Source organism: Enhydra lutris, unplaced genomic scaffold (genome assembly GCF_002288905.1).
Source record: "Enhydra lutris kenyoni isolate GAN:26980312 unplaced genomic scaffold, ASM228890v2 scaffoldscaffold62, whole genome shotgun sequence".
In the NCBI taxonomy this organism is placed as follows: Eukaryota; Metazoa; Chordata; class Mammalia; order Carnivora; family Mustelidae; genus Enhydra; species Enhydra lutris.
This window is the reverse complement of record NW_019154146.1, coordinates 10,824,082-10,850,334: the sequence shown is the minus strand read 5'-3', so window position 1 is coordinate 10,850,334 and position 26,253 is coordinate 10,824,082. Positions and strand designations below refer to the sequence as shown.

The 26,253-nt window shown below is 39.3% G+C and overlaps 1 protein-coding gene across 1 annotated transcript in view; it reads left to right on the top strand.

Moving 5' to 3' along the window:
• The window catches only part of LOC111158721 (AT-rich interaction domain 1B), a 441,226-nt gene that overhangs the window by 112,012 nt on the left and 302,961 nt on the right, over positions 1 to 26,253 (top strand). The window contains 1 exon segment of the mRNA XM_022520948.1: positions 15,076 to 15,225. Within this exon segment, the coding sequence (XP_022376656.1) occupies positions 15,076 to 15,225 (150 nt within the window).

Sequence of the window (26,253 nt, the reverse complement as noted above, 5' to 3'; positions counted from 1 at the left end):
GTCTGTTCACACTATTGTCTTCGAGAACAGAGCAAGATCTCCAAAGTGTCCTCTGCTCCTCCTTTTCCAGCCTGAGTGTCCATTTACAGCCTCCCCTCCATGCTTCTCTTGCATGTGACTCCCCTGTCCTCTGTTCATTGACTGAGGGTCACTGGAAGGTGACGTGAGCATGGTGGGTGGGGGGGGTTGGGGGTAGGGAAGGGGAGGGTAGAGCAGGGAGCTGAGGCTGGAAAAGGAGTCTGTTCACACTATTGTCTTCGAGAACAGAGCAAGATCTCCAAAGTGTCCTCTGCTCCTCCTTTTCCAGCCTGAGTGTCCATTTACAGCCTCCCCTCCATGCTTCTCTTGCATGTGACTCCCCTGTCCTCTGTTCATTGACTGAGGGTCACTGGAAGGTGACGTGAGCATGGTGGGTGGGGGGGTTTGGGGGTAGGGAAGGGGAGAGCAGAGCAGCGAGTTGTGTTCTCTTTGTTAGTCTAGTTGGGTAAAATGGTGCCGGTTTTCTAACCCTTGACCTAGCTTTGTTGACCTTGACCTAGGAGAAGGTTGAACCCATGATCTCTGAAATCTCTATCAGTTCTCATAGTGTATGATAAAGTAATTCACAATAAAATGTAATTAGGCTTAGCCTTCTGAGCATGCGGGAATGGATATATATTTTTAGTTTAAAACAAAAGCTTGTTGATCCAAATGTATGTACTGTGTGTTGGATATGTTTTTGAGGATCTTCACCTCCCTTCCCTCCCCTACCACCAATTCAGACCAACAAGTCAGTTTTTCAGTCACTGATGTGCATACTGATTTCCTTTAGTCTCACTGAGATGTCGGGTTAGTAGTACAGACCTCTAATGCAAAAAGACTCCTTTATAAATTTACTCATCATTGTTTGTTACGGGCTCATTCTGAAAGTAGGGGCAAAAAATAAACTGCCCGGCTAGTTCTGCTTATCTGAAGCTCGTTCTGTCCCTGGGAAGCACGGGACAAAAAGCCTGCGACCTCACTGCCATCTGAGTCCGTGTCCGTGCCTGCAGTCAGGGAGGATGCCAGTGATGGTCCCCATGCTAGTTCTTCCCTTGGGACTGTCTATTCTTAGATTCTGCAGCCTACTGAATTCTCAAGTCTCAGAGGAAGATTTTAATAGCCAGGTTTGGATCTTGGCCATGGTATGTGGAGAAGGCTGACCCTTTTGCATTACCAATGCTATTATTTTTCTCCATTCATACATTTTTCAACATTTGCGTCATTTAAAGTTCGGGGAGATAGATTAATGAGTACATGTTTCTCCCTTAAAAAAAAAATCTCATGGAACAGATAGATTGTACATTTTCAAAGGATCATGTTTTAATACAATATAGTTTAAAAAATTCATTTTCTTTCTTTCTTTCTTTTATTCCTTCTCTCTCTCTCTCTCTCTCTCTCTCTCACAGGAGAGAAAAAGATATAGAAAGGATATAGAAGCAGCTAGCACCCTCCCCCTAAAAGGGTGAGCTTTAGATCGTTGGTAACAGTGCAATCACATGGCATCCCCCCATCTTCCACTTATAAAAAGAAAAACGGACAACTTCAAAGCTGTATTTAAAAAAAAAAATCTCTCACGCACACGAAGAAGTCATTGGTATGCATGGTATGAAATCCCCAAGCTAGAAAGGGTCTTCAGTGAGCAGTGTTCCTCCTGCTGTCCCTCCACCATTGAGTTCTCCCCCGTAGAAGTTGCCGGTTACTTGTTTCTCCATTGGCTGCTTTAGAATTCTGGTTTTACTCTGGTAAATCCCTGTTTTCTCTGTTTCCCCCACTCCGTGGTTATCTCAAATAGAATAGACTTTCCAGTCTAGCATTCACTGCACACGCTCCGGTCATGCGGCCGTGGAGTTGACATTGCAGCCTCAGCAAAGGTTATCTCTTTAAAATTCTCTGAAATTCCCCTTTGGCACATCCATTTTGGCAGCTGGGTTTATATAGGAAAGTGGTAAAGCTCTTGGCTCCTCTTTTTGTGCTCTATAAAAATAGAAATCTCTGGCCAGAAGGGCAGCTGGGCAAGCAGCTCCTTCTTCAGTTCCCGTCAGTTGTCCTTGCTGAGTGTTTTCCATTTTACCTGCACTAAATGGTGTCCTCACATGGACAGGGGGCCCAGGTGGTGGGGTTTAAAAACATGAACTTCATGTAGCGGACACTTATTTTATTTTATTTGTTTTTTTATTATTTTTAAAAGATTTTTTATTTATTTGACACAGAGACAGAGATCACAAGTAGGCAGAGAGGCAGGCAGAGAGAGAGGGGGAAGCTGGCTTCCCGCCGAGCAGGGAGCCCGATGTGGGGCTTGATCCCAGGACCCCGAGATCATGACCTGACCTGAAGGCAGAGGCTTATTAACCCCCTGAGCCACCCAGGCGCCCCTTGACACTTACTGTAAAGTCTTATTAGAAACTCCAGCTTGTTCTAACCTCTGTGTGGGGTTCTGTTGTACTGTTTTGGCTTTTTTTCTTATAATCTTCTTATATATATTTTCAAAGATTTTATTTATTTACTTGAGAGAGAGAGAGAGCACACGTGCATGTGTATGTAGGGGGAGTGGCAGAGGGAGAGAATCTCAAGCAGACTCCCCAGTGAACTTGGACACCCCCTTCAGGGGCTCATTCTCACGACCCTGAGATCATGACCTGAGCTAAAATCAAGAGTCAGCTGCATCACTGACTGAGTTACCCAGGTGCCATGTGTGTGTGTGTGTGTGTGTGTGTGTGTGTTTAAAGATTTTATTTATTTATTTGACAGAGATCACAAGTAGGTAGAGAGGCAGGCAGAGAGAGCAGGGGAAGCAGGCTCCCTGCTGAACAGGGAGCCCGATGCGGGGCTCGATCCCAGGACCCTGGGATCATGACTTGAGCCGGAGGCAGAGGATTTAATCCACTGAGCCACCCAGGCGCCCCTGTGTGTGTGTTTTAAATGGAAACAACTCAAAGATTATATTCACTGATCCCGAACTACCTGTTGCAGTTTGGGCAGTAATGTAACAGGAGCAGTGGAAACTCCAAATCGCTTTCCAGTGAGATAAATTTATCACTAAGTAAATGATTAGTGTGCCTGTTTTCTTGGGGACGTACTCTCTTAGATGGACGGCTGAACCCCTGTGAAGCAGCACAGGCCTTTTTCTTGTTTCCTTTCCTTTCTCTTTTCAAGTAGCTTTTTCTAGGAAAATGCTGCTTCTGTGAGCAGAATTGACCTATTTATTACTATAGATTGCCTTCAGAGCCCTCCCTTGCTTTCTGTATGCACTGTTACCTCCACAAAGTAGAGCTTCGTGCACATCATGTCAGTATATTTCTATAGTTTTGATTCTCTAATTTAAAATTGACTGCATATGTTTTGTATGGAAAATCCTTATTTTTGATTTTGTTTTAAATGTAAATTCTGGTAACCTATATGTCAAAGCTTCCGTGGTAGAAATGAGCATGGCCCTTTTACTGTTAATTTTTTTCCTTGCTTACATTATTACATAAATAAGGCATTGTAGGCTCCTAGATGTATTTTTCTCCCCTGTGATAGTTTGTGAAAGGTTTTAGACCGCTTGTTTTTGTATGTTGCTTCTGTTTCCTTCAAGAATAAACAGTGTGAATTAAGGCACACCCTCCCCTTCTGTCCCCCAGTACCACATTTAAATACATTGGAAGTATGCTCTCCTTTTTAGCCAGAATTTTTGGAATGAGATTTATCATCTTGTGCATTGCACACAGACTTTTCTCTTCGAAGCTGCGGATTTTTTCCTGTTATGTTTCTGTTTTATCAAAAAGCATACTGTAGCCTTTATAGATCTGTGATATCGAATGCCCTCGATGAATCCTTGGGAAGAAAGTGTTTTAAAGTGCATAATTAGGGCACTTGAGCATGAAACTACAATTATACACTTGTGTGTTAATTTTGTGTACAGTAAGACTTCAGTTTAACACTGGTTGTAAATGAGCGAGGAAGCATTTTACTGCCAGTGAATGCCTCCATTTTATGAATACTTAAACAAAATCTCCTCTAATTGGCTGACCTGGGAGGAAAGGTGAAAACAGCTGTAGTTAGGAGGTAGAGGAGAGAACACAATATGTGTACTAGCGGCTATTTTAAAAAGTACCTAGAAAAGTAATCTTACTCCTGCACGCAGCCTGCTTTGCGGTGCCTTGGGAAGCTGCTGCCGCAGCTCTGCGGTGATCCCTGGCAGGTGATCCCTGGCAGAGCGCAGGCGTTCCGAGGAGCCGCTGAAATTAATCAAGGGGCGGAGCGTGGACAGGAGGTACGTCTGTTACTCAGGTTCTGTGTGCTGGCGTTAGGGGGCACTCCTTGAAGCTTGGAGTTAATTTTACGAAAATTAAAGGATGTACCACTTTATGAAATGGATAATAACGTTCCAGAACTGGTTACCCTCAAGAGGTAACATGGACTAGAAATATAAATTAATTTAAGAAGGGTATAAATAAATTCATGGATAATAGAAGGATGATGATTATAAAGAGGAAATAACGGCTGTTCAGGACATATCTCTGACTTTTGGAAATTGAGGTCAGGAGAGGCACTACCATTTAGTTCCCACAGCCATATAGAATATTCGCTCTGCAGAACATTGTCTGACCTAGTATTCGCTTAAGCTGTGATTTGCTAAATATAGAGCAGTTGGACTTAGAATAAGCAGTGAAATTTTGTGGCAGTTCATAACTGTACAGAAGTCCAGGAGAAGTTGTATGATATTATGTTCCCTGTGTTTATGTTCATAATTTATATCGTGTGTATACCTCCCAAGGATGTTTGACTAAACAAATGTGTCATGAGGGAAGACTTACATATACTGGTGGCAAATGAGAGCTTTTCAACTTTGTTCCATGAATCATAAAGAAATTTATTCTCTTAACTCTGGAGAACAAACTAAACTGATGGTTACCAGAAGGGAGGTGGGTGAGGGGATGGAGGAAGTAGGTGAAGGAGATTAAGAGGACACTTGTGATGAGCACCTGCGTCATGTACAGAACTGTTGACTCACTATTCTGTATACCTAGAACTAATGTAACACTGTGTTAATGACACTGGAATTAAAATACAAGAAAAAAGAAATTGTGGAAAACATAAAAAGCACAAATGGAAAGTGAGAAATCCACAATATTCTAGTCATCCAAAGACATCTACTGTTAATACTTGTTGGAAGTTCCAGGTAACTATTGACAGATAATGCCACAAATCAATCAACTTGAAAGTCTCCGTAGTTTACAACAAGTGTTTATTTTTCTACCCATGGGTCTGTGGGTTGGTTGGACTGATTTTGGGAGACTCCGCTGAGTTTGGCTCCAGGCAAGATGTCTGGGTTAGGTCCCCGGCATGTGATTTATTTTGGGGCCCCAGATGAGACTGAAGAGCTGCGTACTATAATCTTCCAGTGGGATGATACGATGGGATAGAAGCCGGCATGGGGAACAGTGGGCGGGGCTGTAGATGAAACCACATTGGCCGTAAGTTCATAATTACTTAAACTGTGGGTTTTAATACTATTCTTTCTACTCTTGTATATGTTTAAAATTTTACATAATAGTTAAGTTTGTTAGAAAAAATATATTTTGGTAAAAATTTTAAAATGCCTAAACCAAAGGGAGAGGGTTAAATCAGTCTAGATTATGTTGGTTAGTTTTCAGGCCATAAAACAGCAGTGTTTGTGGCCCGGAAGTTACTCGTTAGGAATAAGGACGTAGACCAAACGAAGTGTGCTCCTTAGCAACGTAAGCAGTGTAACTTGCTTGTTTGTGTGGTTTGGTCATCAAGCCTGTTCTGGTGTTTAAGACACTGCTTGACCATTGAATGCTTTGCCAACTCCTTCTTCAACTCTGGATAGACTTTTTTCTCTTGCTCAAGGGAAGCTGGACAGAATTTTAAGGGAACTTAGCTTGAGTATACAGTGCATACAGTAAGCACTTAATATATGTTTGTTGATAGTTTCTTGTTTTTCAAGCATGAAGGAATAATTTCAGGGAATTGTGGAGGTTTGTTGTTTTGACTTTTTTTCTTAGACAAACCTAAGGGCAGGATTTATTTTCCTTTTTAAAATAAGAAAGAAAAAAAAAAGGACCTAAATTGTTTAGAAGTCTCAATTGGGAACTTAGTTTAAGGGATTGTAGATTATGGCAGTTGTAGGATCTTGACCTTGTAAACTTTATTTATTACCTTCTAGCACATTATTTTTGACTGGACATGTTGACATAATAAAATTTCCTCATGCAATTGGTTCAACCACACATTGGCTTAGCATCTGAATTCCTTGCTATGGGGAATTTTCAGTCTGACTCTTATGCATGAAAAACAGTGTTTGATCTTTCTGTGAAATCGGAAGCCAGCAGAATTTGCCACAGTAATGACTAAAATGTAACTGTTGTGAACTTAACGATTTTTCCTATGCTTTTTCCCTTCCCATTTTGTGGAATTTACCTGGAGGGGCTCAAGCCTATGATGAGAAACAAACAAAATTAAGGAGCTTTCTGCTGTTAAAGGCAAATTGTTATAACACACTTCTTGATAACTTTTAAATAGACTACAATAAATAATCCAAAATAAATTGCATTTTGTTCTAGATTCATGAAAAACACTGAATTGGTTTAAGAAATGATAAATAACATTTGGTGTTTACTCCCTTAGGCTATTAATTTCTTATTCAGATAACCACACATACACAGATTTTCATATTAAAAAATAGCATTTTACTACATATACTGTTTTTAACATTCTACCCTTTAAGGTACACCTTAATAATGCTTCTTGCTATTAAATACATGTTATCGACAATGAGATTCATTAATAAGCTGATATTGAATATTACCTTCCCCAATCTCTGTTGACGGACATTTAGGCAGTTTCTATATTTTTCAGTGGGGATGTGGTCATGGGGGTGCAGTGAATTCCTTGCTGAACATATTTTTGTATATTTGTTTCACATTTTTTCTTGAGATAAAATCATAGAAGCAGAATTCTGGGTTGCAGAGATACTGTTTCTGTACATACTGTGACTCTCAGATATTTGAATTTACATACCACCATGATTATTTCAATATACCCAATTGTTGTGTGCTATTTTAGATTATGTAAAGTAGAAAATATGAACACTCCCTGTTAAGCACCCAGGAACTGTCATCATCAAGTAGGGAATTTACATGTCATAAATAAGGCAGTGATGTTTTAACATAAATACATTACAAAACATATAAAGTTAAAAGTTTAACTACTTTAGTTCCTAAGTATATATACATATTCTGCTAGTAGTTTTCAAAGGTATAACTTACATACAATAAAATGTTCAGATCTTAAGTGTACCATTTGTTGAGTTTTGACACATATGTACATCCATGAAACTACCATCCCAGTTAAGATAAAGAATTTTTTCATCACTCCCAGAGTTCCTTCATGTCTTTTTTTAGACATTTGTTACATATATCCCACAAGCAGTGTTGTGATATTTCTATTACCATAAATTAGGTTTGTGTAATCTTAAATTTCATATAAACAGAAACTACTGTGAGTTGAATGTGTATACTTTAGTTCTGGAGGGAACTGTAGATACTAAGCCAAACTACTTCTTAGAACAGAAGGATCTAAAGCTGATATGAAAATTACATAGAGTTAAGAACAACATGTTTTTCTAAAGAATGGAGTTAGATTCTTAACTTATCCTGTATACAAAAAATAAATTCAAAATGGATTACAGACTTAAACATAAGAGCTAAAGCTAAAAGCTCTTAGTAGAAGGGTGTCTGGCTGGCTCAGTCAGTGGAGTGTGCAACTCTTGATCTTGGGGTTGTGAGTTCGAGCCCCACATTGGACATAGAGATTACTTGTAAAATACACGTATATTTACACAGATATAAGTATATAATAAAAAAATAAAACTCTTAGAAGACGGGGGAAAGCTTCATGACATTAGATTTGGCAGGAATTTCTTAGATGTGAAACCACATGCATAGGCAACAAAGGAAAAGATAAATTGGACTACATCAAAAAGAAAAACTTTGGGGCGCCTGGGTGGCTCAGAGGGTTAAAGCCTCTACCTTCGGCTCAGGTCATGATCCCAGGGTCCTGGGATCGAGCCCCACATCGGGCTCTCTGCTCAGCAGGGAGCCTGCTTCTTCCCCTCCCCTCTCTCTGCCTGCGTGTCTGCCTACTTGTGATCTCTGTCTGTCAAATAAATAAAAATAAAAATATTAAAAAAAAAAACAAAAAAAAACACAAAATGAAAAACTTTGTGCATTAAAGGACACTATCAAGAGAATAAAAAGCAGGCAACAGAATAGGAGAAGATATGTGTAAATCATATAACACATGAGGGATTAATATCCGGAATATGTGATGCACTCCTGCAGTTCAACAACAAAAAACCCAATTAAAAAGTGGTCAAAGGACTTGAATACATTTTTCCAAATAAGATAAACAAATGGCCAATAAAAACACGCAAAAGATGCTCAGTATCACTAATCATTAGGGAACTGAAACTCAAGCCCACAATGAATATCATACCACTTCACATCCATTAGGATGGTTATTACAAACAAACAGAAAACAGCAATTGTCAAGGGTGTGGAGAGATTGGAACCCTTGTGTACTGCTGGTAGGACTATAAAACGTACAGCCACTGTGAAAAACAGTACGGCGGTTCCTCAAAGAACTAAACATAGAACCACCAGATGACCCAGCAGTTCCACTACTGGGTGTTTATCCAATAAAGACTTGAACAGATGCTCAGATGTCCATTTTCATAGCACTATTGTCTACAGTAACCAAAAAGTAGGAACAACCCAAATGCCGATGATGGGTGACTTCCCTGTACGAAAACGATTTCCCTGTATTAAAATGTCTGTGAGGGGCACCTGGCTCAGTGGGTTAAGCCTCTGCCTTTGACTCAGGTCATGATCTCAGGGTCCTGGACCCCGCATCGGGCTCTCTGCTCAGCGGGGAGCCTGCTCCCCCATCTCTGCCTGCCTCTCTGCCTACTTGTGATCTCTGTCTGTCAAATAAATAAAATCTTTAAAAAAAATAAAATGTATGTGATAAATTTTGGACAATGTGAAGTATTTCTTTTGATCTTAAATTATTTCCCTCTAAAAGGAAGGACAAAACTGATAATGTAAATAGATTCAGAGAATCCAGGGGTGACAGATCCGTAATAGAAACCAAGGTGTATTTTAGGACCATAACTTCCTAGCTCACGTCAAGGAGGATTATATCTGTTCCTAATGTTGTTGTGAGCTGTTGTGGAGATAGAACATTGGAGTGGTCCATTGTGTAGCTCAAAGCAGAAAGCTCTTATATTTACGGTGGTGTGTGATTTATATACTTATTCCGGGAGGTTAAGTCCACAAATATTCGTTGGGCACTTACTACAGACCAGGCCTTCTGACTATAATGATGAGCTGAACTGCCTAGCCCTCCTACCCCCTTTATTTAAATTAGCTTCAGAAGTAGAATTTAGGGATTTGTCAGCTGCATATAACACCCAGTCTCATTACATCCAGTGCCTCCTTAATGCCCGTCACCCAATTAAAGGCCCCATTTTCTATGGAATTCACATGCCAATGGGTGTGGTGGTATGCTTGTAGTCATAAATTTGAGAAATCCCACATTTGAAAGTGGATGGGTTTCTTAAGGATTTAACAAATCCTTTAATAGCTAGTATGTTATATTTTGTTTTTATGTTTATTTCTCAAACTTTAAAAAAAAAAAAGATTTAACTAATTAATTTATTTATTTGACACAGAGAGAGACAGTGAGAGAGGGAACACAAGCAGGGGGAGTGGGAGAGGGAGAAACAGGCCTCCTGCAGAGCAGGGATCCCGATGCAGGGCTCAATCCCAGGACCCTGGGATCATGACCTGAGCCAAAGGCAGATGCTTAACAATTGAGCCACCCAAGAGCCCCTCAGACTTTTTTGATTATATAATTTATTTCTGTGAATTAACTTGCCAGATTAGTGTCCCTTGTATGTGCTGTTGGGAAATGCTGGCATAAAGCCCTTTCTGTCAGAGATTTGCCAATCTGCAGGAGGCATGGAAGACCATACAGAAGTCATTGGCTTTATCTTGCCCCAGGTAAAGGCCTAGAACAGACGAGGGCACCTGACATAGTAATCAGGGATGGTCTCTGGAGCAAAGTTCTAGCGGCACCTCTTTAAATAAAGCAGCACGACAAGGCGTCTTCCTCTCCAGGCCCTCTCCTGTGGCCTGTCTCCTGCCTTGTGTGCCTGCTGGAGCAGCTTCCATGCCTCTGTCTTTGGGTGAGGGGAGGAGGAGGACAGGGTGGAGGTGACATTGTTATTTCAGAATTTTAAATTATGAAATAATTTTGGCGTACAAAAAAGCGCAGAAACAAATATAACACACTTGTGTAACTACACCAAGATTGTTAGGTGTTACCATTTTGCCACATCTGCCTCATAACCTCCCTCTTGTTATAAAGGGGAAAAAAAGCAAGGCTGAAGCTCCCCCCCCCATCTTTTATCCTCTCCCTTCTCCAGAGAACGCCATGTATTTCCTTTCCAATGCATGCTTTTGAGCTTTTACTATATATATGTATCTGTAAAAAATATATACTATTTTGTGTATTAAAAATGTATACAAATGGTATTATGCTGCATTCTTTTTTTTTTTTTTTTTATTTGAGAGAGAGAGAATGAGAGAGAGAGAGAGAGTATGAGAGGAGAGAGGTCAGCAGGAGAAGCAGACTCCCTGCCAAGCAGGGAGCCTGATGCAGGACTCGATCCTAGGACTCCAGGATCATGACTTGAGCTGAGGGTAGTTGCTTAACCAACTGAGCCACCCAGGCGCCCCATTATACTGCATTCTTTTATTGCTTTTTCAAATTCAGCATTATATTATTTGGATTTGAACCATTTCGCTATGTAGACCTTACTACCTTTTTTTTTTTAAACTACTATGAGGAATTCCATTGTATGGCTCTACCAAATCCTGTATTTTTCCATTTATGTACCGTTAGACTGAGTCCTCTTTCTGACTTTTGTAAATAGCATTTACAAATGGAATGTCCTTCCTGGGACACATGTGAGCATTTCATGGCCATATATTTACAAGGGAAATTGCTGGGTCATGAGGTCAGTGCACCTGTATACTTGGTGAGGAAAGAGTTTTCTAAAGCTTCTTGAGGAAGAAAACGGGAGAGAAGATAAACCTCAATTATTTCTTCAGTTTTGAAGTATGAGTGAAGTTCAGGGTAGGGTAAAATGAAAAATGGGCCCGGAATTTCTGCACATTTAACGTGACACAGGGATATGAAAGTTAATACTCACATTTTTGTATCAGAGTGATTTCCTGAAGTAAATACTTAAATGAATCATTTTTTACTATACTTTCTCTCTCTAATAATATATGAACACATTCATATTTCTTGGAAATTGGAATAAATTTTTTGTTATTATGTGTGCTCACGCTCCACTGTAAGATCTTCTTTAGTCAGAAATGAGTGAAATAAATTCTTGTTTTTCTTGTTTTTAGGTAACAAAGAGGCTCTGATCTCAAGCATTTTCTAGAGATTTCCATTTAGTTTAGTGTAGTGATCTTTTATTCAAACCATGATAAAGGTCCAGAACATTTGCTGGGTGATAATGACTTAAATTAAACTAGGGTTAGCAGTTAACACCTGAGAGTGCTGTGTGGCTGTGAGCATGAAGTTCAGGGTTTTGGCTGTTGGATGAAGCTGGGCATACGTGTTTCAAAGAGTTGGGTGGTGCAGGTGATTTCATTTTTATGAGGTATTCCTTCAGTTGTTTAATTTTTTATATAATGATCACTTGATTTAGTAATCACAGAACAACACCCATTCATTCAACAAACATTTAGTGACTGGCAGCCCCTCTCCCGGGAGGCATTCCAAGAATGTGGGAGCTTAGAGTCCAGTGATTAAGGACAAACAGTAACGACAACGCATAACTAAGGGGGTAACTAAGTCCGTATCATCTCCCCTGTGGTAAAAGTAGAATTGGAAATGGCCTGAGAAAGACGACTGGGGCTGTGCTTGTGTAGTGAGGCTGGTCAGGGCAGGGGCGGCATCTGGCCCGAAGTGCTTTGTGACTCCAGCTCCTCTCACTTGGTTCCTGATGCCCAGTAACTCTTGGTTTAACTTCCCTTGCATCCAACATTGTGGTAATCTTATTTAGCCGAAGCGTGTTTGCGAACTAAGTTATAAACAAGAAGTCTCTCAGTAGCCAGAATTGATTTTACAAAACTCGAGGCTGTCAGAGCTTGCGTGCTTCCCTCATGGACAAGTCCCCTGGGCCTCCCTGTTTTGAACCGTCAGTTTCTCAGCCCTCAGCAGGGTCAGTCTTACAGCAGAGGGAGACCAGAGTTACACTGGGGGGCTTGTGCACACGGCTTTCGGCAGGAGGCTCTGGGGCCCTCAGTGTATTACGGCTCAACTTGTTGATTTATGTTTCGTAATAATGACTGTTGGTTTAAGATGTCGGAAAAGCGTGTAATAGATCTTTGAAAGCCCTGGATCTAAATTGAGTAAAACAAAGGCAATATTGATCATTAAAGAATTAGACTTTAGTTGTAGACAACTGAGGTATTATATTTAGAAATTGATTTTTAAAGATAAAACTTAGGAAATAATTAATATTTTAAAGATACCACTATAACTTGTTTAATGAGTACTAGCATCTGTGTAGCATTCCAGGTAGGATTATTATATTGCTGGTTATAATATTAATATGAATTAATAGAGAAAGTAGCCTTATTTTATAGCTGGAGATATGAGATGGGTATTGTTACGTGACTGACCACGTTCACACAAGTGAGGCCCAGTAGGCCTTAGAGACAGCAAGCCGGGTTCAGTAGATGGGCACTGGGACCCAGTTCTAACTGATAGCCTGATTGTACTGGGTTTGAAATCACCTCACCCCAGGCTCACAGAGGGTGAGTACCAAATAAATTAGGCCATGTATCTAAAAGGAGAGCATTGGGTTTTAATTGTCGAAGACAGCAGTAAAATCTCCCAAGCAAAGGTTTTTTGGTGGTTTCTCCTCTGAAGTTCGCTGTGTTCTGCAGACTGTTGCTGTGGTTTCATTGAAAATTTGCTTATGTTCCCACCCCTACTGTGCCTCCCCTGCACCCCTACTTGCCCCCAAGCTTTTCAGAGCTGGAATAGATAGTAACAGATTCTAATAAGTTCATGGCTGCTCTGGTGTTAGTTTCTGCCACAATATGTCCTGTTGTTGTCTTAGAAAATAGAGCCTTCTCCCCCCCCCCCCCCCCCCCGCCAAACCGCACTTTCATATTGTGTGTAAGGGTTTCTGTAAACCAGAAAATCAACATATTAAAGTGCAATTCCTAGGGGAGTTGCTGGCTGTGTTGATTGAGCTTTGCAGTCATTTTAACACTGGCAAAAGTGTTATCCTAACGGCTTCAAATCAAACCGCAAAGATGCTTGTGTAAAATATAGTATTAGATATCAAATCAACATATGGGTGCTGAACGGAAGGATATGTGTTGTGGTAGTGTACGATATTCTAGCATGTGGAGTTGTATTTTATGGAAATTCTTTGGCTTGGCTTATGGCAGGGACATACATTCATTATGAGATATCAAGTTGTAAAATAAATAAAAGCAAAGAATTCAACTGTGCAGCTAAATGGTTTTCAATACAAACTTGTCTGCTCTACTAGCTTCGGGTCTGTGTGACGAGGCATTTGTGAGCCGTTGTGGCCAAATGTTTGTGATCATTGCTGACAGGCCCTGACAGTAATCTAGATCAGGTCACAAAGAAAATGAGCTTTAGCTTTTGCATTTTCCCCTTTTACTTCATTATGTTACGAATTCTTGTGCTAATTGGTCTTAGAGGCGAAGTGTTTAATATTTTCCTCCTCTTATCATTCCTTCTTTTTCCTCATTCAGTATTTTATAGGGATTGCATTTTTAAATGTGTATCTGGAACTGATCACTGATTTCTTAACCTTTTGGGTTTATGGACCTCTAGTTCTTGGGATTCTCAAGGGGGCCATATTGTATTATTAACAGGGTGACTTCACTGTCCTCCTCTACAGAGTGCTTTTTGCCATCCGCATACCTTGTTTTTCTTTTTCTCTACTGCTCTCTCTCCCAAATAGGAAAAAAAAAAAGGCAGTAGATTTTTCATTTAAAAAAAAATTAAAAATATCATCCATGGTATATTTATGGCATGAGGAAGGACTTCTCTTTGAGCAAATATTTTAAGGATTTTTAGGTTCATGTAAATTAGAGATGGAGAAAGCTCACTTGGGCCATTTTTGTCTGTATCATTTGCATCTAGCACACTTTGCTTTCCACCATTACCTGTTTTATCAACTAGGAAAATACTGTTCTAATATTAGATATGAGTATCTTTCTTTAAGAACTCATGTTGTTGGTTATATGGCGTTATAGACATAATACTGTCTTCTAAAAGGATTGTCTTTGGTTGTAAAGCAATGTAGTTTCTTTTTAGCAGAAGCAGTAAATGGAATTGCTAATAACCAGTTATAGTGTCTGCTCCTATGTAGTTGGGACTTTTGGACCTTAGCTGAAACAAAACCACGCCCTATACCTGTAGCCAAGCCACAAGCATCCTACAGAGCATCAGTGAGTGGGCTTGGCTGGTTGGAGTTCATTTTAATTTTGAGCATTGCAGGAGAACGGATTAACATAATGCTTCTTTGACTTCCTTAGCAGTGGGTTTTTTTTCTTCTTCTTAACATACAGTGTTTTATTAGCTTCAGGTGTATAATACAGTGATTCACCAACTCAGCAGAGGTGGTCTTTTCATGTCTGTATTAGGAGATCCCCCCTCCCCCGGATTTTTATGAGGCTATCCATATTTCATTATGTGACGAAATCCTATTTTTTAAAACAGTCTGAATTACCTTACTTCACTGATAACATGTGAATAGAAGGCAGTATGACGATTCATGTAACGGAGAGAGGGTGAAAAATACTGAATTCAGTGGCTTAGCCAAGAGCCCACTTGGTGTTGCTCAGTCGAAACCATATTTGCTCTCATTGCATGTGCCCATTTTGACTCTGTCGCCTGTTCTGCTTGACTTGTTGACAGATGCCCCCTCAGTACGGACAGCAGGGGGTGAGCGCCTACTGCCAGCAGGGCCAGCAGCCTTTCTACAACCAGCAGCCGCCGCCTCCGCACCTCCCCCCACAGGCCCAGTACCTGCCAGCCCAGGCACAGCAGAGGTACCCGTCACAGCAGGTGAGCGTCCCGCCCGACCCGGGCCCCCAGGCCCCGGGACCCCCTCCAGGTCTGCCAGGCTGGGCTCGAGTCCTCTGCCTGTCCTGCTTAAAAAGGTCTGATCTCAGTGGGAAAAAATACAGTTTTGAGAAGAGTGTGAAACTGAACCTAAACTGTTTGTTTATGGATGGATGTTTGAAATTGAAGAGCGGGAGGAACATGCTCATTCAGAAAGATGGTTTTATTGATCATTTAACCTTGCTCATTGGTATTTTTTATCTTGAGCTTTTTTATTTTTTTGGTTTTTGTTTTAATGATAAGTGCTACTATGTCCAAACACTGTTGCCTTGGGCAGTGTTCTTTCTCTTAAAGGAGCTTATAGACAGATAATCACTTCAATTACGATACATTAAAAAACTAAAGGGAATCATGTACTTTAAGAATATTAAGCAGTTTGCATTTTAAATTAGTCTCATTAAATACTTTTTATGTAAATGAGCCATATATTCCAGCTTATGTGATTTGTAGAAAAATAGTATATACGCATTTGATAAAATGATTCAGTCTCATCTTGATTTAGAGGTTGTCACTGAGTGATCCTGAAAGGGGCTGTGAGCTCAGGACTCTTTTTTTTTTTTTTTTTTTAAAGATTTTATTTATTTATTTGACAGAGATCACAGGTAGGCAGCGAGACAGGCAGAGAGAGAGAGAGGAGGAAGCAGGCTCCCCGCTGAGCAGAGAGCCCGATGCGGGGCTCGATCCTAGGACCCTGGGATCATGACCTGAGCCGAAGGCAGAGGCTTTAACCCACTGAGCCACCCAGGCGCCCCAAGCTCAGGACTCTTACTCTGAATCCAGAGGAACGTTTCATAGCACCTCTGGTCATAAGCATCAGAATGTAACTTTCCATTTCATATTTTCCTTTCTTTATTGTGGGGTGCTGTAGTGAAGGGAGGGAACACAGTGACTTGGTTATTCAGTTTTTAAAGTGTGTCTTCCACATCTGAAAGAGATTATTGATGCTAAGCAAAATATATAAATATGTGAAGCTTTATTTTAATTCAGCTGATTTCTTACATATTTTCTTGGTTTCATTGGAGTCTTTTCCCATGTGACTTATATTTAAGAGTTCTAAAGAGCGTTTATGACTTTTTTTTGAGATTTTATTTATTTATTTGATAAAGTAAGAGAGCGCATGAAAGTGGGAAGAAGGGCGAAAGGGAGAAGCAAGCTCCCTGCAGAGCAGGGAGCCCCGTGTGGGACTCGATCCCAGGACTCTGGGATCATGACCTGAGCTTAAGGCAGCCGTTTAAGTGACTGAGCAATCCAGATGCCCCGAGAGTCTTATGACTTTAAAGAAAACATGTTTAAAACAACAGCTGAGGAGCACTTGGGTGGCTCAGTCAGTTAAACGTCTGCCTTTGGCTCAGATCATGATCCCAGGGTCCTGGGATCAGGTCCCTCATCGGGCTCCCTGCTCAGCAGGGAGCCTGCTTCCCTCTCTCTCTCTGCCTGCCTCTCTGCCTACTTGTGATCGCTCTCTCTCTCTCTGTCAAATAAATAAATAAAATCTGAAAAAAAAAATAAAAAAACAACAGCTGAGATCGAAGATCCTGTAGAATCTTGGTTTTTTGGTATATGTTTTCAAAATTCCTGTATTATATAAAGGGATATATGGAGGTAGGAATGTATATTATTTCAGAGTTATTTGGTCTAGTCTTTTATTAAGATGTGGGGAAATTAACCTTCCAATATCTTTTCTTTTTTAAGTGAGACTGATATCTGGGTTTATGATACATAAATTACAGGCTTTTTCAAGGGCTTTCCAAACCTTACTGAACTTCTGGGTAGATATAGAATGTTTTGTCATGCCATCAAAATGTAAGATGGACTGAATAGAGAGATTACATTAGTCATTTTACTTTAGTGCTAAAATGAATCTCTGATTGAAAAACCAGTTTGATTAAGGATTCTGTGCCTGTCATTTCCTTTAAGACCAAGCTCAAATTTACTTCCTTTATGAAGCATTCACTGATGACTTCTACCACATGGCAATTAGTTATTTAATATCCTTCACATTTAAATATTTAAAGCATACTACAGGTGAAATCTTAGTTTAATGAATACTATCTTAATGTGCTGCGTTTAGGTCTATTTTATGCTTTGTTCTATTATTTTATTGATTTGAATGTAGTAAATCATTGTTAGGAAATGCAGTCTGTATAACCATGACTCTCCAACATAGATACTGTCATTTCTGTATATCCTGAGGAAGACAAAAATTCTTCAGACTATGTTGGAAAGTTTTTCTTGTATTTATATTCCCTACCTATAGAATGTCTAAGTGTTTTTTAAGTTTCATTACGCTCCTTATGGGACGAAGAGATTAAGTCACAGACGGTTAGGCAGCTGAAGCAGAGGGTCTTGTTTGATAGGAACAACTTTGGTTTTTAGGGAGTTAGATGTTCAGATAGTTTTGGAAAGTTTGTCTAGGAAATAAGATTTAGCATTTTAGATGTGGTTAGTGCCTCCCAAAACAGCAATCCCCTCAAACTCTATCCCAGAACAAAGTAAAAATAACCAACAGAGTATTTTCAATCGAACTGAATTTTAATAAGAATTTGTCATTCTGAATTCACATACGTTGAAAAACTAAAGAAGCTCAACTATATTTAATGTAGTGAGCCAGTAGTTCCTAAAAGGCAGAACGTTTTTTTCTGCAGCCTTTTCTTTTGTTTCCAAACAGCGTACAGTACATGGCGTATTGATTTTTATATTAGGGAATCAATCAGCAAATAATACTTCGTGTCTTTTGTTAATATGATTGATACAAAAAGCAATTTTAGGGTTCCATTAAGATACCTCACTCTGGGTCTTTAACATCTGTTAAAGTGTTACGTTTTGAATAACCAATACATTTATATGTTTCAAAGATGAAAAAGTGCAAGGGAAAGGATACAAATAAAAATCTCCCCGTACAGTCATCCCTGCAGGTTCACCACCCGTCTCAGCCTTTGCCAGACAACCGCTTTACAAGTTTATCGTACAGCTTTCTGGAGTATCTTTATACAAAGAAGCAAGAAGATACCACATTTAATTTTTACTCTGTTTTTACACAAGTGGTGACGTACTCTGACATACACACTGTTGTGTTCTTTGTCATCCTCTGCCCCCCATCCTCTGAAGGATATAATTTCTGTAGATTTGCCAGAGGAGGAAATACAGCAGCCCTTCATTCTTTTTCAGAACATCCTTTCATTTTATGGACATACCATGATGATATTTAACCAGTTCTCTATTGATGGTCACTTAGACTATTTTTAATTATTTGCGAGTCAAAGAATGCTGCCGTGATAAACTTTTTGTGTATGTTTAGTTTCATAAACGTGCAGATATATGTGTATGATAAATTCCTGAAAATGGCATTAGTGTGTCGGTGGGTAGATGGAGTTTTAGTTTTGGTAAATATTGCCAGAGTGTTCCTTTGGGGGGGGTTATACCACTTTATACTCAGACCATCAATATGTGAGAGTACCTGTTTGCCTACACATGTGCTGGTAGCATGGTTTACTAAGTTTCTGGATTTTTGCCAATCTGATAATGTAATTTTAATTTGCATTTATCTTGTTTTGAGTTGTGTTGAATGTCTTATATACTTGAAAGCATTTGCTTTTCCTTTTTTTTTTTTTTGATTGTGAATTCTTATCTTTTTATCTTGCATTCTTCTATTCAGTGATTGCTCTTTTAAAAATTGATTTAATAAAACTCTGTGTATAGGGAGACTGGGTCTCTATGATATGAATTACTAACCACCCAACCCCATTTTGTCATTTATCTTTTGACATTATGATTTATTTATTTGGTTATGCCGAAGGGGCATTTTAAATTTAAAGAATTTTTTGTGTGCTCAGAATTATCAGTCTTTTGTGATCTCTGGATTTTTATTTAGTGAGTATATGAGTCTTCCATTCTCCAAAATTTACAAGGGAACTCTCCCATGTTATTTTGTAGTATTTTCATGGATTCATTTTTGCATTTCATTTGCCCCAATCCAGCTTAATTGTTGCTTTGCTAGGTAGGCTGTTGTGTTAGGGGTCTATAGAGAAACTCTGTGTGTGTTGTGTGTGTGTGTGTGTGTGTGTGTGTGTGTGTGTGTGTGTTTGGTTAGGCTAAAGAGATTTATTTTAAGGGGTTGGCATATACAATTATGAAGCCTGGCAAGTCACAGGTGTGCAGTGTGGCAGGCTGGAGAACTGGGAGAGCTGACGGTGGACATGAAATCTGAAGGCGGTCTGCTGGAGAATTCCCTCTTAGTTGGAGAGGCTGGTCTTCTTGCCCTCTTCATCCTTCAACTGATGGCCTACCCTCATTACTCAAAGTCACTGATTGCAATGTTCATTTCATCCAAAAACACTCTCCAAGTTGACACACAAAATTAACCATTACAGTTACCTTTCCCCAATGTGTTGGAGATGCTTCTTTCGTTATTTGCTGAATCCCCTTAGGTAAAATGTTTGGGGGTTCTTCTGGGGTTTTTATTCTTTTCATTGATCCTTCTATTAATGCCTTGACGCTCTACTGCTTTATTGTTTTTTAGGGTTAGTATATCTTCCCTACTCTTCTTTTTCAGAGTTTTCTGGCTATTGTGTTTATTATGGACATCAGTAGTGATGTCTGTAAAGCCAACAGTAACAATAAACTCTTCATTCTTTAGCATGCTTTTTCTAAGATTTTTTTCTTTTTTGTTGTTATAATCATGGGTTTTGTTTTTTTTTTTTTTTAACACTTACCCTTTTCATTTTCTGTGAGGCAGATGGTAATTATAAAAGAGAAACAGTAAAACAAAAATAAGTACCTAATTTGAATAATTTTTGCATTATTGAAGCCCACTGACCACAGATGAAGAACACACTTATGATAAAACAAGTTGGGTTTATTTAGTTTGGGTTGTTACAGCCCAGAGAGAATACATACATTCCTGAGAGCCTCGGGAACCTCATAGAAAGATGGGCGTGGGGTGCATGCTGGGTGATTCTAAGAGGGAGTAGGCCCTGGATAGGCTGCTCTCAAGAAGCTAGGACATTTGGTAATTAGATGTGTTAACTTTTATCCACGAGACAGGACAATTGAGGTGGGGCCAGATAAAGAAGCAACAGCCACTTAAGGTAGTTAGAAGCGATGGGTGTTCAGTCATTTTTGTTGTCAAAAAGTGATCTCGTCCATTTTTTTTTTAAAGATTTTATTTATTTATTTGAGAGAGAGTGAGTGGGCACAGAGGGAAAGGGAGAAGCAGTTTCCCCCTGAGATATGACCTGAGCCAAAGGCAGCCACTTAACTGACTGAGCCACCCAAGTGCCCCAGGGCTGTCTGTTGTTGTATCTCTGGGACTTAAAAAGACGACTTTCAGCATTTCATCATTAAGTATAATGTTTGTATACTAATATAAACAAGTTTATTTATTTATTTAGTGGCTGCCTACTACTGGGCAGTGAAGTTCCCTTCCTTTTCTAGTTTGCTAAGGGATTTTATCATGAATGAATGCCAAATTTTATCTTATTTATTTATTTATTCATTTATTTTTAAGCAACTATGGGAGACTGTTAGGTGGCTCAGCTGGTTAAGAATCTGCCTTCAGCTCAGGTCATAATCCCAGGGTCCTGGATTCGAGTTCCGCATTGGGCTCTTTGCTCAGTGGGGAGCCTGTTTCTCCCTCTCCTCCCAGCTTGTGTTCTGTCTCAATCTCTCTCTCTCTTTCTCAAACAAGTAAATTAAAAAAAAAAAAAAAAATAGATGCCAGCTGGGCTGCACTTTATCAGAGGTTTGAGTGGGGAACGATACACATCCAAGGTCATTGGCAAAATGAGTTTCCTTGCAGGCATAGAACTCATAGCCACTTGGGGTTCCTGGGTGGCCCAGTTGGTTAAGCATCTGCCTTATGTTCAGGTCATGATGCCAGGGTCCTGGGATCAAGCCCCATATCAGTCTCCCTGCTCCGTGGGGAATCTACTTCTCCCTCTGCCTCCACCCCTCCTCCCGCTCCTGCTCTTTTTCTCTCTCTGACAAATAAATAAATAAAATCTTTTTTTTTTATTTATTTTTTATTTTTATTTATTTATTTTTTTTTTTTTTAAAGATTTTATTTATTTATTTGTCAGAGAGAGAGAGAGAGAGGGAGAGAGAGCAAGCACAGGCAGACAGAGCAAGAATGGCAGGCAGAGGCAGAGGGAGAAGCAGGCTCCCTGCTGAGCAAGGAGCCCGATGTGGGACTCGATCCCAGGACACTGGGATCATGACCTGAGCCGAAGGCAGCTGCTTAACCAACTGAGCCACCCAGGCGTCCCAATAAATAAAATCTTTAAAAATAAATAAATATTGATATTACCCCTTTGTTTTTCTCTTGTAATCTGTTGTTGGGAGCACATTATGTGTGTCTTTAGTTTAAAGTATTAAATATGCTTTCTGGAATAAACCTAGTCATGTGATAGAATATCTTTTTATACATCACTGAATCAGTTTTGCTGACATTTCTTTAGGTTTCTTGAATCAGTATTCATGAATGAGATTGACTTGTGATTATCTTTGTAAGGTTTTGGTGTCTGTATTATGGAGTTTTGCAAAATGAATTGGAGACTAGTCTCTCTTTAAAATCTACTAGAAGAGTTTATGTTAAAGTTTGGAATCGCTTGTTTTTTGAATGGCCGAAGTGTCTGTAAAACCATAAAGGCATGTGTAGCCCTTGATTTTTAGCTTCTGTCCCTTTCCTGTTTTTTTTTTACTTTTGATCTTATTTCCTTTGTGAATATAGGTGTTTTCAAGTTACCAATTTCTTAAGTCAATCTTTTTCTTTAATATATATGTATAAGTATATATAAGTTATGTATATAAATTATAAATGTACTTGTGTATATAAGTATTTACATGCAACACATATATATTTCTACATATTAAGAATTTATCTTTCATTCAATTTTTAAAATTTATTAACAAAGTTGTTCATATATATTACGATTAATTTCTGTACCATCCAGAGTTTAAGACATTTTATTTTATTTTATTTTTAAGATTTTGTTTACTTACTTGAGAGCGAGAGAACACAAGCACAGATCCCAATGTGGGGCTTGATCTCAAGATCCCTAAGATCATGACCTGAACCAAAAGCAAAAGTCAGACATTTAACCAACGGAGCCACGCATGTGCCCTGGCATTTTAATTCATGTTTTTCCCTTTTTAAATTCTTGATTAATCATGTCAGTGGTTCAGCTTTCCAAAGCAACTTTGGTTATTGCCCTATTACATGTTCTTTTTTGAAAGTTTAGTTAAACTCTGTTCTTGCTTTATGTCTTGCTTTCTGTTTTACTAACGTTTATTTTGCTGTTCTTTTATTCCGTCAAGTGAATGCTTAGCTTATTCGAAACATGTGTGTCTGATGGAGCAAAATGGAAGACTAAACAATTTCCTCTTAAGTACTGCTTTGGCTGAATCTCTCAAATTTTGATATGCATTATTTCTGCTTTCTTTTAGTTCTAAGAATTTTCTTTTCCCTTTCATTTTTTGTTTTTTTTTTTGTTTTGTTTTGTTTTTGTTTTTTTTAGAAGACAGTTTTATTGAGGTCTGGGTTTATATTCTGTTCCCTCAGAAAGATTGATGTATGTTTTTGCAGTTGCCTTTGGACATGAGTCATCTGGAACCACATTTTGTGTTTTATTTTGTATTTTTATTATAAAAAAATTCTTGCTGTGCTTCTAAGCAGAATAATATAGTGAGTACTCATATGCCACCATAATTCCTTGCATTTACTAGGCTAGGCATATCCAGATATCCCCAGCTGTCCTCAGAATGCCTTTATAGTATTTTTTTTTCCAAGCAGAATTCAAAGAAATCTAGTACATTGATTTGGAATGGTTCCTTCTTCCCCCATGTGCATTAGAGCCTTTGGAACATTGAAAAACTGAGTCAACTCTCCTGTGAAATGGTTTCATATGGTTCTTTTCTCTTGATGTGGCTTAATTTGTTCATTTAGCTCTTCTAGTCTTGTAAGATAAACAGTTTTGTTTGTGGTGGTTGTAAATCATGTTCCCAACATGGAGGGCATTGTTCTGTTCAGTCGTGGGGTCTGTGCTGCTCCTGTGAGGTGAGGAAGCCTCTAAGCCTGCCTGTCCGTGACCGTCAGCTGTCTTCCATCTGAGCGTGGAGAGACATTGTGATGAAGACAAGCCTCCTCCTTTGTACTCTGTCCAGATCGCTCAGTAACAGAATCGGGGGCGTAACACCTGCTTGTGGCTTTAGGCCACCACAGTTTTGGGCAGTTTGTTACGCGTCGTTACTGCCTGACGTGGTGTGAGCACTTCGTAGGTGATGCCGTGAGCCTGTTGCATCCGGTTAAACATCGTGTGCTGTGGTTCCACAGTAGTGATGTCAGGATTGATCAGTGGCTTCAGGTGGTGATGGCTTCTGGGACCACTTTAAATAGAGTTATGTTCTTGAGGTTTTTGCAGACCACACCGTTAAGTGTTAATTTTGACCAGAAACCCTGATGAAGGTTAGCCTGCGGTTGCTAATTCTCAGTGGAGCCATTTTTAAATTCTTCCTACCTCTGAGTATCAAGTTCAAGGCAGGTATTTCTCTGTCTCTTTAACGTGTTTCCATGTTCTCAGATGATGGGTATAGCCCTTCTTAGTCTCTAATTTATTTGAGATGTATGATCTCATATTTACTCCCTTTTGGCAGGCCCTGGACTTTTCCTTTTCCCTGTATAGTCATCCAGTGGAAAGTTAACATCTAGAGCCAGTCAGCTTCTATTGTACTGCCCTTACTTTCTGTGTTCTTGGTTTACTTTCTGTGTGTTTTTGGTTTCACTCGCATTCATGCCAAGTCTGTGATCCACTTAAGTCATTTTATCCAGTGTTTTAGATATTTAAGTCAATTTAAATACATTTCAAGTATCTAATCTGCCACATGGCTAGAATTGGTCCTCTTCTATTTTCTAGCTCTTTATTTGATATCCTTTACACAATTTAAAATGATAATAAGCATGTAATAGAATAGCTTATAACATACAGACCATACATTCCCATTTTATAATGAAACTTTTCTAATGCCTCCTTTATTCTTTGGAAATAAAATTCATATTTAATATGTGATCTACACCGAATTCATAGATAATACATTACCTACACAAAATTTCAGACAAGTCAGAATAATGCAGTAAGTGTATATGGATAAACTATCATATTAATTAAATGCCGAGTCATGATTATATGGAAGACTTGTGAAATTGGCACTTGTGTGTGCATGTGGGATCACTGAGCTTGAACTACAAAACGAGTGCTGTTTTACAACTCCAGTGTCTTAAGTAGGGTTGTCAGTGGTGACTTATCTTTTAAGATGGTGAGCAACTCTTGATCAAAGCCTGAACAAAACAAAATATAATCTTTCTTCAATATATGTAGTGGTTTTATTCCTGGAAAATACATTTTTAAGAGTTTTAAGAGTAATTTATTAAGAGTAATTTGTTTTAAGAGTAATTTGTTAATTTAAGAGTGGTTTGTTTTTACATGCAAAATGGAGTGGAGTTCTAGGCTCAGACAAATAATTAACTTTTTGTGTGATTTTGTGTAGTAACCGTGAACTCGCCGTGCAAATGAGGGATACAGGTACATTGTATGAACAACTTGAAATCATGAGCAGGGTTTGAATCCATGGGATTTATTACCATATGACAGCAATTATATAGAATGAAAATACAGAAGATTTTTTTAAACTATTTTATTTCTTAATTTGAGAGAGAGCGAGAGAAAGAACATGGAGGGGGGCAGAGGGAGAGGGCAAAGCAGAAGTAGGCTTCCCATTAAACAGGGAGTCTGGTGTGGGGCTGGATCGCAGCACTCCAAGACCATTACCTGAGCCCATTACCTGAGCCGAAGGTAGAAGCTCAACCAACCGAGCCACCCAGAAGCCCAATATAGAACATTTTTAATGACATGTTCACAGAGTTGTTTTACAGAAAAGGTAAGTTACCCCAAGGTGTGGAGATACCATAAATGTGTAAATAATTATCACATAGTAGCAATCAGTAAGAATGTTATCTAAATCATTACAGCTTTTTTTTTTGTACTCTATCTGTATCCTTTAAATTATCTACAATTAACATGTAATGTATATAATATTTTAAAATTCTCCATAAAGGATGTTACATCAATGACAAAATAAATTACCCTTTTCAGCATTTTAGCAGATTAGATATTCTGAATGTGTCTTTGCTCATCAAAAAAATCTGAAATGGTGGCTCCGTTCTTAGGGAGACGTAGAGTCAATTGATCCTTTCTCATTTTAAAAAAAAAATTATTTATTTATTTATTTGTGAGAGAGGGAGAGAGAGAGCATGAACAGAGGGAACGGGGGAGAGAGAGAAGCAGACTCGTCTCTGAGCAGGGAGCCCAGTGCGGGGCTCAATCCCAGGACATGGGATCATGACCTGAGCTGAAGGCAGACACTTAACCGACTGAGCCACCCAGGCACCCTGATCCTTTCTCATTTTCACTGTTCCTCACAGCCCTCCTGTCATCCCTTTCCTCCCAACCCAGTGAAAATTCCTCATCCATCACTCTCAGTACTCATCTGTGTAGACTCTTACTACATTGTGCCATCCCCTCCGGATCATAAAAACGGACTTCCGCAACCCTGATGAGACCCATGTCCATGTCTCCTCCTATTTCATCAAAGACATGAGAGCAATTGGGAGAACTTAACATACCAACCAACGTGTGTCTGCACATATGCTGTGCCTTCTGGTATACTCTGGTTAGAACTTCACGATCCTCTGATGCTGTGCCATGCATGGTGGAGTTCTCATGGGAGTGACAACCCCACTTTTTTTTTAAGCTTTAATTTATTAATTTAATTTATTTATTTGGCAGAGAGCATGAGCAAGGGAGAGAGCATGAGCAGATGAGGAGGGGTGGGGAAGAAGAGGGAGAGGGAAAAGCAGACTCCCCGCTGAGCAGGGAGCCTGATGCAGGGGCTCAGTCCTATCAGGACCTGAGCTGAAGG